This window comes from Rhipicephalus sanguineus, chromosome 11 (assembly GCF_013339695.2).
Source record: "Rhipicephalus sanguineus isolate Rsan-2018 chromosome 11, BIME_Rsan_1.4, whole genome shotgun sequence".
NCBI lineage: Eukaryota > Metazoa > Arthropoda > Arachnida > Ixodida > Ixodidae > Rhipicephalus > Rhipicephalus sanguineus.
Window position 1 is genome coordinate 65,653,712 of NC_051186.1, and position 14,787 is coordinate 65,668,498.

The 14,787-nt window shown below is 47.7% G+C and overlaps 1 protein-coding gene across 3 annotated transcripts in view; it reads left to right on the forward strand.

Annotated features, from left to right (window-relative positions):
• The first annotated feature begins 1,047 nt into the window (after positions 1-1,047).
• The window catches only part of LOC119373785 (papilin-like), a 50,296-nt gene continuing 36,556 nt past the window's right edge, over positions 1,048-14,787 (forward strand). For all 3 annotated transcript variants that reach the window (XM_049410779.1, XM_037643840.2, XM_049410778.1), the window contains exons 1-7: positions 1,048-1,184; positions 2,028-2,208; positions 5,961-6,944; positions 8,754-8,924; positions 11,466-11,843; positions 12,752-13,028; positions 14,195-14,328. In XM_049410779.1, coding sequence (XP_049266736.1) covers positions 1,166-1,184; positions 2,028-2,208; positions 5,961-6,944; positions 8,754-8,924; positions 11,466-11,843; positions 12,752-13,028; positions 14,195-14,328 — 2,144 coding nt within the window. In that variant the 5' untranslated portion in view covers positions 1,048-1,165. The remainder of the gene's footprint in view (positions 1,185-2,027; positions 2,209-5,960; positions 6,945-8,753; positions 8,925-11,465; positions 11,844-12,751; positions 13,029-14,194; positions 14,329-14,787) is intronic.

Here is a 14,787-nt window from a genome sequence, read left to right on the forward strand (position 1 = left end):
TGTCGATTTGTGTTGTGACGAGTTTAATTTTTTTTTTTGTCGGATTGAGGCCTTTATACTGATGTTTTGAAGGGAGAGGGGAGTTGAAGAAAACATTATATATGTCAATTTGATTTCGTGCAAAAATTTCGCTACATGGTGAGGGATCACACTATGTGCCGATGACCAGTTTGATTTAGAACGATCTAATCTAATCGTTGAACCTTTGCAATAACCGTTACCTCTATTCTTCTGTAAGAAGCTGAAGAGGCTTGCGCTTTTCTTCCCCTGTGTCCTTTCAAACCCTTCTTTCTTTTTTTTTCAAATGTGTGTCAGTTTTATGGTTTATGCTCCGCCGTACTTAGTCTGCCCACCTCACAAAAGCGGCGGAGAGACGTAATTGTGAAAAAAAGCCCATCAGATGAGCACTTCATTGGTAGAGATGGAAACAGTTGACCATAGCAACAGCCAATAGGAAGGTGCCTCTAAATGTATTTGTGCGATGCGCCAATGGGAGTGCCCTGGGCATTGCAAAATTCACCAGACCACCCCAGGTTTCTCGTTGTTTGCACTTTTCCGTGCAGCCATTGTAAGAGGGAAGGATGGAAACGAAAAGGCGGCACTTTTAGCTTTCAAACGATGCCAAGATGGCGGTGCTCAGTAATGAGATGGATGGGAGATGGCTCCATGAACTCCACTGCTTTTGCACAACCTTCAGCCTCTGTTTCGCCATGCGTGCTTACAAAATGACTTTGTTTGGGCTGTTGAAGTGCGTTTTCAGCATGATCAAATTTTGCAGTGTGGATTAGGCATCGCAGTTGCCGTAGCAAGTGTTTTTCCAAATTTGTTTCTCTTGAAGCCATATAAAGAGAGGGGGGGGGGGGCATTCCCTTTTATATCGCTGCACTTGCATGCACCATACATGGCATAGCCATGTGCAAGCGCACTTGCATATGGAGCAGGCATAAGTGATTCTGAGGGACCACCAAACAATGTATATTTGTGCTGATTGTGGTGCCTGAGGGAAGTCTGACTCATGGCAAACAATGTGCACCCCTTGCAGTGTTCGACGCCCTGTGGTGGCGGCCAGCGCAAAAGAACCGTCATCTGCCACGTGGACGGGAAACCGGCTGCTCCGAAGAACTGCGATTTTGGCAAGAAGCCGTTCGACACCGAGTCGTGCAACATGGATGCTTGCGACGAAGGTACAACCCATATTCATCGTGACCTACACCTCCTTATGGATGTCACAGATGTCACAGGGTGTTTCCTGGTTTGGAAATGACACTTGTACATCATAATTATACTACACTACAGTTAAAAGACTACAAATGATGTCTTCGCTTCATTGTCTGTTCGTTTCAATAGGTTGTCTCTGACAAAGAAAACGAACCCTTGATCTACTCCCCTTCTTTTGTTCATTCATAGAGAGGGTCTTCTTCTGGCAGACTTGATGCCTTCAGGTTGTATTCAAGGGTTTATTGGTCAGCTGCCACTTTGTAAAAAGATCACGTGCCACATGATGCCAGCTGGCAACAAAAAGTGTTCCACACTCGCTGTGATGGCTACGAGTGGCTCTGACTAACAGTCTCAAGTTTAAATGCACAGATATACCCAATAAATTGGACGGGAGGATGACAACCGCTGTAGCTTAATTGGTAGAGCATCGGATGCATTATTCGAAGGTTCTAGGTCTGGTACGTACCAGCAGCAAGTTGTCTTTTCGTCTACTCTGGCTTCCTCACATTTAACATCATAACTGCTACGACAGTTAAAAAAAAAGACTGCAAGTAATGTCCTCTCTACCTTCCTTGGCTTGATTGTCTGTTGGTTTTATTAGGTTGTGTCTAACAAAGAAAATGAGCCCTTGATCCACTCTCCTTCTTTTGTGCAGTGCGCTGACAACTCGTCATGTGTAAAATAATTTGGGAGAAAGCAGATTCAAGTTCTCTGAAACACACATCCTACACCTACAGTCCTGCACTAGCTTAGTAACATCCGTTTGCTCGATCTGTATTGATGCTAATGCTAGACGTAACTTTTCCTAGATGAAGTTATCCTTCTGGGAGGCTGCAAAGAATCTAAGCACGGATGCTGTCCCGACGGCATGACGCCTGCCGGTCCCAACTACGCTGGGTGCCCCAAGGTTGCCCCAGTCGAAGGCGGCTGCAAGGCTACGGAGTTTGGTTGCTGCTTGGACGGCGTGACCCCGGCCTTTGGACCGTTCATGTGAGCTGACTTGTCTTGTCTTGTGGCTTCTCTGTCATTTTATGGCACTAGCACCCAGCAACAACATGCTTTTCAAGGAGCACGCTGGAGTTCGCACCCAGCGAACTGGAAGTTGAGCATTGGCTCAAATCTTATGAAACCCCAGAAAGAAAAAAAATATCAAAACTCATATAAGAAAGAGGCAATGGTTCAATTTATTAATTGTATAGGATACATAATGATCTCAGAGCATAACTTTAGTTAAGGTAAGGGCCAATTAAGTGTGGAGATAATTAATAAAAGTTAATTGAACATGTTTATTGTAAGAGCACACTGTTTTGTTGTGAACAGCAGGGATTGTTTCGACACCTGGCGGAGTAGATTTCGACCACACGTTTCTTTCTACACGATCTTTGCAATCCGCTTCGGCACCATGACTGCGCATGGCCGGAGTTGATGGCAAAGGCCACACAGAGTTAAGCACAGCTCAACTCGTCGAGTGTGTTTCAATTAATTGAATGAATGAAACAGCAGGACTGTTCTCTTGTGGGTGTGTGCCGTCAAGATGACACATACCCACTGCAGGGCAGTCTTCTCTGACACCAAAGTCTATCCAAGGGAATCAAGTTCACCAAGCGCTAGGGGCTAGTGCCATCAAGACGCTTAAATGGAACAGTCAGTAAGGTTGCCTAAAGTTTTTTTTTTCTTTTTTTTTCTGACAAGTCTTATAGACGTACATACATAGGTAACACTTGTTGTGTGAGAAGCTTTAATGAACTGTGAAATAATGGAATACTTCACATGAAGTGATCCATGCAACTGGAAATTCACTGGCACAGCCCACATCTGTCAAAATTTATCACAGTTATATGTGTGAGAACCTGTAAGATAGTTGGGAATATTTTCAATGATTCGTTTTACACTTCCTATACTCGGCAACAACTTATCTTGGCAGCGGAGTGTAGGCTACGGAGGCGGGGCATCCCCACATTTGTGTTAACTCAAACCTCGATATAATGAACACGGATATAACGAATTGTCGGTTATAACGAAGTAAATAAAGAATACCTTTGGTAATAGGTACAGTGTTTCAAATACAGTGCAGGCCACTTATAACATAACCGCATATAGTGCAGGACCGGTTATAATGCGGTCTTTTTCGACTCCCGTTTACCCTCCCATAGAACCGCATGTATACGCATACCGCTTATTGTGCAGTCCCCCAAGATGAAATACCGTTTATAATGCGGTTGCGGGAAAATATTTCCGACAAACGCGGTAGCGAGTGCGGTTCTCAAAGGAGGTACGCCACTGGGGAGGGAGCGACGAGGTCGTTACAAAGGGCGAGGGCATGCACAGTGAACGAAAGAGGGGCGGAGGGAGGAAAAAGACCGCGGCAGCGCTGTGCGGGCTCGCCGAGTGGGGAAGGATGGTGGTTGCCTAGGCGACGGAGTAGCCTTTGCACCGGCGGCGGCAAGGCTCCGCGGCCGCTTGCCGGCAGTGCGTTCCGCGTGCAACGTACGATCGCGTCCTCATCAAGCGCGCTTTAAAGCAAGTTTCCTGTCGGGAAAAGCGTCGTCGTTATCACACTTGCTACAGATATCGCGTTTGCTACCTCGTCCGCAAATTGAAAAGTTTTGCGGCTTCATGACGCGGGCTTTCGCCTTTTCTGCCAGTGCGCGGATTTAAACCTTGGCGGGCTTTTGTCGCCGTTGATCTCCCGGCCGCGAACACTAACTTCCAGGGGCGTAGCCAAGGGGGGGGGGGGGGTTCAACCCCCCCCCCCCCCCTGAAATTTTTCAGTTTTGCTTGCGTATATAGGCACGCACACATACAAACGCACGCACGAACATACATAAAGTATGGTTGAACCCCCCCCCCCCCCCCCCCCCCCCCGAAAAAAATTTCTGGCTACGCCCCTGCTAACTTCGTATCACGCGCGCTGTTCTTGGGTTAGTGCTTGAGTGCGATCTTTTTGACCTCCGATCTTCTTGTCTTGGACAAACTTCCCGCGACTACATGCTGAACCGCAGGCTAGGCCTAATCAGCGTTGGTTGCTTTTCGCGGGCGATAAAAGTTGCGGTTTGGTGTGGAAAGCGGTCGCGGGCGATAAAAGTTGCGGTTTGGTGCGGAATCAACGAAACTTTTTGCGATGGCTGCACTTGAAGGGAAGGGAATCATATCGTTAATGAAAACGAGGGCATGGTTGGCACATGCAGCTCTCGAATGGTGGTTCCGGATTCGATTGCAATGTCTTGGACATCGCGTGCGCGTCCGTGAAATCGAACGATCGGTACCGCTCAGCACGTGAAATTTCGGTCGCGATTCGACATGGTTTCGGTGTAATGCGCATACCTCGAGGTAGTCGGCGAATTTCCGCGATGGCACTTTCTTTTGTTTGCTTTTTTTCCCCGTGTTCATTTCGTTGGCAATGCGGGTCTTTGGCGGTTAATTTTTGAACATTCGGAGATTTAAGTGGTTGTAAGTGCCCCAAATCGCATATGTCGATTATCGGACACGCGAGGCTACATGCTCAACACGTTTTGCGCAAGTGCAGACTTTGAAAAAGGTTGTTTTGGTTATAGTGCGGTACCGCTTATAGTGCGGATATTCGCGACTCCGGTGACTTACGTTATAAGCGGTCTATACTGTATACGCTTATAACGAATTTTTGGGTATAGCGAAGTTATTTTCGTGTCAAATGCAACTTTGTTATGAGGTTCTAATATGCAAGTAGTCTGGCAACTTGCAGCCGGATTCAGCGTCAATTTCGGTTTCGCTTGCTCGCAGCGTTCGTCCACAATTCAGGCTGATGGCACCTTATCCCAGCGTAGATGTTGCAGATAACTTGCTTGGTATGCTTTGACAGCTGCTTTCTCTCACATTTCGAGTATACCTTTCTCAGAGAACGAAACGGCGAGCTTGCGGTCTCACGTGGTCTAGCCGGTATCGAGGAGGCCATGTTTACTGAGAACAGGTGTGCGGAAAACGTGGTGCCGTCGAAGAAATGAAAAAAAGACAAAAAAAATTGAAGTGTACAATAATTTTTTCCACCGGCGGCTTCCAATGCTTGTTTTATTTTTATAATGACCAAAGCTCTTTTTATTCGAGCTAGGTACCTCTGAAAATTGGAAAATAAAAGTAGGTACTATTTCTTGGCTTGCGCGCAGGCAAGCGTTTCTGTGTTGTAGCTTCCATAGAACTGCCAAGAAAAGTTGTCACCTAGTATAGTAGTCTGTGAAGTTCAGGGATTAGAACGGTGCATGCTTCGGCTTTAGTTCTCATATCAGATGTTCATTGTGTGATTACAGACCCTTAAGATATATTTAAATTGAGGTGCTAATCGAGAAACAAAGAATACGGTACAATACGGTAAACAAAGAATACAAAGAAACGCAAGTAGTGCAGAGCTGCTACAGTGTAGCAAAGTGCCACACCCATTTTTTATACACTTCACTTTGCATGTACACAGCACACGCACACAAAAAAAATTGTGCAGCTTGCACTAGGTTGTGCAAGGCTGGGACGCAGCAGAGCTGATGGGCAATTGTCAGCTTCTCTTAACCATCTGTACAGAATGCTTGGGGGGCCATTGAGGGCGTGCCGGTTCATGATGATGATAACTTTTCTATCTACAATGCACAGCAAACCTCGGCCATAACAACTCTGCTGTAAAAAGCTGCAGTTTATTTGTTTGTGTGTCTCAATTTATGTTGATCATGCAAGCATAGTTTTTGCATACCAATCTATATTCCGTGTACCTCCACTTCCAGGAAGGGTTGTCAACAGCTGTCGCTCTGCAATGGCACGAAGTTCGGCTGCTGTCCCGATGGCGACACACCGGCCGAGGGCCCTGACAACGAAGGTTGCCTCTCAGCCACGACCGACGCGACCCCCGTTTCCAACTGCACTGCGACTGAATGGGGCTGCTGTCCGGACGGCGTCACCGCCGCCGAAGACTCGAACAAAACCAACTGCGTCGAAGCCACGATAACCGCCTTTGTATCGTGCGCCGACTCCCAGTTTGGCTGCTGTCCTGACAACGTGACCGCAGCCGACGGACCCGGCGGACTCAACTGCATCGAAGGTTCGGGCACGGAGGAGCCCTGCCAGGGCACGACGCATGGCTGTTGCCCGGACGGCTTTTCAATGGCCCAGGGTCCAAACAACGAAGGCTGTCCGCCCTTCTTCCAGGTCACGCCGCTCGCCAACTGCTCTCTCTCGACGTACGGTTGCTGCGCAGACGGAATGACTCCTGCCCTGGGTCCAGACGGGCTCGGTTGCGAGGACGACATCGAGGGTAGCGGGACCGAACCGACGGACTGCGAGAACACGTTGTTTGGCTGCTGTCCGGACGGCAAGACACCGGCGAGCGGTGCGGGATTCGAGGGGTGCGACAACTGCAGCAACACCACGTTCGGTTGCTGTCCCGACGGAGTCAGCGCCGCAAAGGGAGAGGCGTTCGAAGGTTGCGCGGAGGGTTGCGAGGCCACCAAGTACGGCTGCTGTCACGACAAGGTCACGCCGGCCGAGGGACCCGACTTCGAAGGCTGCGGGAACTGCACGGAGTCAGCGCACGGGTGCTGCGACGACAATGTGACCTTCGCCTTGGGACCCAACGGCGAGGGTTGCTGCGTGGTTACCGAGTTTGGCTGCTGCCGCGACAACGTCACGGCGGCGACGGCCGACGGCTGCATCTGCAACGAGACAGTGCATGGATGTTGTCCCGACAATGTCACCGTTGCGCTGGGTCCCGAGTATGTATGCCACCGCTGTTGCTCTTGATGATTTCTCTGTTGTGATCTTGGGTTCCTGAACTTTTTACTTCATTCATAATTATTAATTATGCGCAGATACAAATAAGCATACATTTCATTTTACGTCTTTTGGGCTGTTGTTTCTTTTTCTGTCTACCTGTGTGTCTCTATGCTATGTACAAGTTTTCGCTAGGAACAAGTCTGAGCCTGTTATTGAGAGAGCTGTTGCTAAAGTCAGCCAACTGTTTGGTGTGCTTGAATTAAGCTCTAGCTGAATTTAGCTCCAGAGATATTACTGGGAATAACATATCAATTTTTATTGCGATAGCAATTATATGGACAGTCTCTGTTGGTTTTTGTCCGTCCCAGTCGCCATCACCGTCATTCACCGTAAAAGTATGTATGTATATATATCTAAAAGTCCCAAAGAAAAATAATTCAGAAAAATGCTTCCGAAGCGCGGAATCGAACCAGGGACCTCTCGCTCCGCAGCCCGTGGCGCTAGCCACTACTCCACGAAACGCTGATCCTCTAGGAAGCTAACGGCGAGCTTTATATACACACCCTTTACCGCTGGCTGGACTCAGAGACGGCAGGCGCTTATAAGCGTTTCTTCATTGCCAGCGAGATGGCGCGAAGAGCGCAACGAAGTTCACTTCGCTCGCTGCAGCGGCCGCGTTTGCGAAAGGAGCACGCTGTTTAAACAGAAATATAAGTAACAACTGCGACGTTTAGTTTGCGCTCGTCCTTTGTGTACCTGTTCGTTCATTTCATGCGTCCTGCTTTATGTTTCAGCAGTGCGCTTCAAGTATCGGGCTGTGACGCATGATAGTTCGCGCTCGTCCTGTGTTCATTCTTTTCATGCGTCCTTTGGGCTTGATCAACGCGCTGGCAATTTCGAGCTGGTTTCCGTACTTCGCGTTACATTCAAATGTGTTGCTATCGCATTCATTGCTTCGCCATTGCGGCGAAACTGTGACTCTTTTTTTTCATCTTAACGCCTATAAGCGCACAGAGGGTACCAAGACACAAAGGTACGACGCGGACACAGTGCTCGTCGTACCTCTGTGTGCTATAGGTGTTAAGATGGAATACCAACATTCCCAAGCTCGCATTCTCTCGACATGTCACTGCAAAAGTATCATCATCATCATCAGCCTGTCTACGCCCACTGCAGGGCAAAGGCCTCTCCCATGTTCTGCCAATCAACCCGGTCCTGTGCTTTCTGCTGCCACGTTATACCTACAAACTTCTTAATCTCATCTACCCACCTAATTTTCTGTCTCCCCCTCACGCGTTTGCCATCTCTTGGAATCCAGTCAGTTACCCTTAATGACCACTGGTTATCCTGCTGACGTGCTACGTGCCCGGCCGTGCTACGTGCCCGGCGCAAGTATAGCTTGCGCTAATCGCTCAGTCTACTAAGGCACGTTGCCGGGCTAGTCGGTTGGGAATCATAGCGCTGTGTGTGTGTAACCTTCTTCTCTGTCCCTGTCGTGGTGCACTACGCCATATGAATTATGACGCTCAGTCTAACTAAATGTTGGTTGCCAAGTCTTAACCATTTGTGCTGCTGGCCTTTTCTACTCACTGTAGCAAATGCGCCCCTGATATGTGCCACAGCCACGAAATATACGTGAAGAAATGTGTTGAAATGACTGCACCTGCACATGCACAAGCATAAGAATGAGCATGAGCATAGGAAATATCAACTTAGTCGAAACCTTTTGTGCACCACAGCATTTTCTGATGAACTAGTATGTGATAGCAGTATTCTAATTGAAGGTTTTTTTTGCACGCTGAACCCAGCTTCGAAGGATGCACCTGCGAGCACTACACTTTCGGTTGCTGTCCCGACAAGAAATCTCCGGCCGAAGGCCCAGACTTCGAGGGCTGTGTCATCTGTACCAACACCACCTTTGGGTGCTGCCCTGATGACGTCACCGCAGCGATGGGACCCAACTTTGAGGGCTGTGAAGGGTATGCAAATTCATTTCACTCTGCTAATGGCTTTTTGTAAGATGCGCTTGTTTTACAGTCTACGCAGTGTGGGATTTTTGGTGAAGACTGAGCAGATAGCTGAGTAAAAAAACTAAACACTCTGTTGGTTGAATGTGTGGCCATGAAGAGAGGAATTTGTGATGACCTTTCTATCGCATGATGTATGCGTATGTCAGGGAAGACATTCGATGCGTTGAGCTTGAAGACGTACTCGGACAGGGTTGTTATGACGACACAGTTTCATGCAAACATTGTTTGTATCACTGTGCACAGATAGCACCAGAACTCATACTTTTAAGAGACAGTAGGATTGGGCGTGTTGGTATAACATGACAAAGAGTGCTTAACAGCGCAAACGACCGGAGGGTCTCTTCTATCCCCTCCGGTCGTTTGCGCTGTTAAGCACTCTTTGTCATACTTTTAAACATAAAGTGATAAAATGTTGCGTCAGTAAAGGTAAAATAAACGACGCAAAGTGAACACATGACGGCGCGGCATATAAAAGCTTATATGTGTTTGACTAATCAAATATTCCAACAGTACGTGGGCGGACACATAAGAAAGCCAGCAAGCCAACCTTCCTGCACATATAGAAGCGAACTTGCATGGCAATAATAGCATTAATGAAGCCAGATCACTGTGATTACACCCGCTTATTCTTGCAACTTGCAGTGCAGTTCTGTAGGTGGTGCAAGGCATCCAACACTGGAATTAAATAAAGTTACTCATCGCGATGATTTAGCATATATATTGGACCACTACTGAGCTTACAAGGTTGAGGTCCCGGCTACATTGCACACATTCCGTTTGGGTTGAAATGTAAAGCAAGACACATAAAAATATATATTATGCATGCTCTCATAGAAGCACACAGAAAAAAGAACAGTTAGGTTTAGCCATGCACATAAAAATACTTATGATAATTAACAACTAGACACGCAAGAAGCATCATCGGAAAGGTACTAGTATTAATGTTCAGTGGTTCGTGGCACTGAGAAGGAACTTAAAGGGACACTAAAGGCAAATAACAATTTATGTCAGAGTGAAAGCCCAATGTATGACAACTTCTAAAACGGCAATATTATCAACAGCAGTGCCCTACTTACCGAGAAATTAAGCTAAATGTATCACATGATGAGCGCCACGAGTGGGACATTTTCGAAGTGATCCCGATGACGTAGGGAAGTCGGCCTACAATAAATCACTAGTAATCAAACTAGCAGCAGTAAAAAAAGAACATTCCGAGCATCGAAAGACGTAATAAAATGCTGTTTGTTCGTTTCCGCTTGATTCATGGAAAACAAAACCTCCGTGGCGTTGCCATGGGGAACGGCGCGCGTGGTTCAAAGGTTCCGTTTTCGCCGAACTGTGCCTCGCCCGTCTCAGTGGTAGTTTCGGGATCGCGTACTGCCGTGCGTGTTTTGCGCGCTCGTGAAAGTCGCTCTGTGGTGCGATCTTGTACGCGTTACAAAATAACCACGGAGGCGTGGCATTACATCCAGCCGCACGTGACCGCACATGCCGCACGCGAATGGCCCATTTGAACCGCGACAGACGTCACGGCTCTGCATTGACCAATCGCGTGCGGTCACGTGCGGCTGGTTGTCATGCCACGCCTCCGTGTTTATTTTGTGACGCGTACAAGATCGCACCACTGACAGAAAGTTCGACAAAATGCCGCATGCGTGTGATATTGCCGGATGCCCGAATGGTGCACAACGCCAGTGCTGCAGCAAGGAAACCGGTGTGTCTTTTCACTGGGTGCCGCGGAATGAACCCTTACGCTCGAAGTGGCTTAGTGTCATGCCATTGCGCCAGTGTGCTAAACAGTCAAAACCTCTGCGTGTGTGCTCGCTGCACTTTCGTACTGAGGATTACAAGACCAACTGCAACTTGGTGACGGCTTTGAATGTGCCCATCCGAGCAAGTCTTTGCCGCAGCGCCGTTGTTGCTACTGTGGGTCCCGCTACTTCCGCTCGGCTGCTACTAGTATCGGCGGCCGCGCAGTAAAAGCGGGCAACGTTGAGCACGGCAGCAGTGACATATGAGAGTCGTATTTTCAGGCGGGAGATTTGAAGCGCGCTAACGCGATGCGGACCACTAAAAACGTGATTTTATTTCAAAATAAGCACTTCCTTGGCACAAAAGCAGCGCTACGAGGTTTCTGGACCGCTATTGCAACAATCAGCGTCGACTTAATATTTGCCTTTAGTGTCCCTTTAAGACAACTCAAGCTGAACTTGTATTATATGCTGGTTGTCAAACTTGCAGAGGTTTATGTGGAGGTGGCAGGGATGACCTCAAAGACAGAAAGATGTTGCAAAACTTCGCATGAAATGCCATTGAAATAGTGCATTCGACACAGTATGAGCATGAGCACAATGCAGTACCTGTGTGCGTGTTTGTGTGTCACTCTTCTTGTGTGGAATGTGCTATACCGATGAAATTTAGTGTGATGTACCGACAAGCCTAGCATGTAACATCAGTGGAAAGCTTTTTCCATTCTTTCTTCACACACAGCTACGAGACCAACTGCACAAACACCACCTTCGGCTGCTGCCCCGATGGACTGCAAGCCGCCGAGGGCGAGTACTTTGCCGGCTGCGCCGTGGCCTGTGAAAGCACCCAGTTCGGCTGCTGTCCCGACGGACGAGCTCCAGCTTCGGGCATCGGCTTCGAAGGTTGCGACAACTGCAGTGAGTCTTTGTACGGCTGCTGTGCGGACAACACGTCGTTCGCCCTCGGCCCCGACGGCGAGGGCTGTTGCTTCCACACCGAGTTTGGCTGCTGTTCCGACAACAAGACGGAAGCGCAGGGACCGGACCGTGCCGGTTGCAGCTGTCACACGACACCGCACGGATGCTGCCCCGACGGGATTGCTACCGCTCGTGGCCCGAGGTACGATCAAAAAGAGTCCCGGTCTTTTTAGGAAAGTGCTAGCTTGTGTCGGTTTATAACATAACAAGAAGTAGAGATAATCAATGCTACACAAAGCGCTATACCTTAGGGAAATCCCTATCACGATAAAGGAATTAGCAGCACCAAATGCAGACATCACATGTAGGGATTGTTTGTCACATATTTTGGAGCAGAGATCTGGGGTCCCATTCTCGGTCAATCACCTTTTGCAGTTTTTACACTTGCACAAGTTTATGATCAATGTGTCCTGTAGTATTTACCTTCTCTGTGTTCATGCCTCTTCTTTTCGTTAATTTATGACACACACACACACACAATATCACAGAAATGAGCTTGATCTTGTTCGCTTTTTGTTTGTTTCACATGCTTTGGCTCAAGCTGCGAGACATAATAAAGACCCAAGAAAGAAGTTAGTGGCCCTGAAGTAACACTGCCGTTATGGCACAGCAACAGAGATAAATACGACATGTTTTTAATGATAAAGTAGAACTGAATGATAGTGACACGACATTGATAGCTGCACAACAACGCTTTGTTGACCAATGCCTATGACTGTGATCGTGCGTATGGCATTCTAGAGATCATGTTGTAATCTATGACCACAATGAAGGGCCAGAGAGCTAGCAACAGCCATTCACAGTGAATTCAGTTCAGAGGAGAATTGGGTAACAGCACAAAGAATGGGACAGTATGAGACAGACGAAGTGCTGACTATCAATCACCAATGGTGATTGATCGACAGTGCTTTGTGGGTCTCGGTCCGTCCATTTCCTTGGGACTATTACCCACCTCTTCTCGTATGCACCAACCAGTGCACGCTAACACTTCACTGTAGTTCAGAGGACTGAATGAAGTCTGATGTTTTCTTCTGTCACTCTTACTGCCAGGTACTACGGCTGCACTTGCCACAATTATCCTTACGGCTGCTGCCAAGACAAGCACACGCCGGCCGGCGGTCCGAACTTCGAAGGATGCATATGTTCGCGCCTGCTTTATGGTTGCTGCCCCGACGAGGTCACTCCCGCTGAGGGCCCCCACATGGAAGGCTGTCCGTGCGAGATCATGGAGTTCGGCTGCTGCCTCGACAGACGCACTCCAGCTCGTGGACCCAACCTCGCTGGCTGCGGCTGCGAGACCATGCCCTACGGCTGCTGCCCCGACCGAGTGAGTGAACGACTGGCTTATTGTTGCGTGTTCGATGCGTCGGAATGGAGCGAAAAATTAAGAACTTTATATTTAGAACCGGAATAAAAGCGAAAATGGAACATAATTTTTATTCCCTTCAAAGAGTGTAGACAAAATACTTATTACTCAAACCTCGATATAAAGAACACGGGTATAACGAATTATCGGTTATAACGAAGTAAACGAAAAATAGTCTTGTCATTAGTACAGTGTTATGAATGCACGTTTATAACGAATTTTCGGATATAATGAAGTTATTTTCGTGTCACATGTGACTGTTATAATGAGGTTACAGTGTATTGGCTTCTGGTTCAAGAGTAATTCCAGCAACTCAAAGCGATGCCAACATCAGGCAGACGTAGCATTTGTGCATCTCCCGTGCAGGGACAGTGTGAGGAAGTGCCTCTTGAGTGCACTTTTCACACTAAAAGAGGGGTGCATTTAAGCTGTCTTTCTGGCACAATAAAAAAACTCACAGGGTCCCTTATGCATTTAGCTAATTTAGCTAAATGCCTTATGCATTTAGCTAAAAACTCACAGGGTCCCTTAGCATTTAGCTAGCCTTATGCATTTAGCTAAGGTGAAAGCCACCCCCCCTTCCCCCCCGGAATTTCTGCACCTCCCCTGGTTTTGCCCTGCCTCCGTGATTGGCCCACTTTTGACCAAGGGACAATGTCATGTGGTGACGTCACATTATGTGATGTCATAGTGACGTCATGATGACGACACACATTTTGGCAATCTGTGATGTCATGATGACGTCGTATGGCGACGCCATCTCGTGATGATGATCTTTTGCATCACTCGTGTTGGCGCCGCCGATGCTTCCGACGATCAATTTTCGTGTTTGATGAGCCATCTAAGGCTTTCGCCTTAATAATTGTCATCTATACTCCGTGCCTTTCCATGCGTTATTGTCATGTGTTTAATTTTAGGTTGTGAATGACGTACGCAATATCAGCACAGTCTCTCGCGTACACATTCTCTTGTGTGTGGTTGCTCACACGTGCATGCTCGATGGTCTCTAATGTTCTTGACCAAATGTTCGAGCTGCTGTCATGACCTTGGCCATTTGTAATTTGTGGTTTCGCCATCTCGTGCAAAAGCATTCGCAGTGTGTTAATGGTCTTGTCGTTCAACCCTAGCAAACGCCGGCCCGTGGACCTGCCTTTGGTGGCTGTCCGTGCACGGCGATGCCGTACGGCTGTTGCCCCGACCAACACACTGCTGCCCAAGGACCGGACGGCCGAGGCTGCGAATGCGAGAATCTTCTCTATGGGTGCGTCTTGGATGCTGAAGCACAGCTGTATATTTTTAGAGTAATAATGAAAATAACGATGATGATGCAATCAGTTTGGCATTTAATCATGTTTCCTGCCTACCCGGGCACATTATTTAGTTCTTGTGGAGAGGCCAGCAGAAGCAGTGTGTACTGAATGACGCCAATAACCAACAACTGAGGTTCACTCCTCGTGGATTGAACTGTGACATCAGTGTTTTAGTATAACGACAGCTATTAGCGATTGGTCAAGATAACCGCATCGTATCGCTATGGATCCGGCCGCTAAAGGTAAAGCTTGATCTGATATGTCTGATGTAAGTGTTCGAGTCAAAGTTACGCCAATATGACAGAAACTGAAGAAGCTGAAAACGAAAGTATCTGCATTACTTAGCCCTCAATTTTCCCGTTTCAACCCTTAAGTATTGTACATATATGCACAGCAGGTTTAGAAAAAAA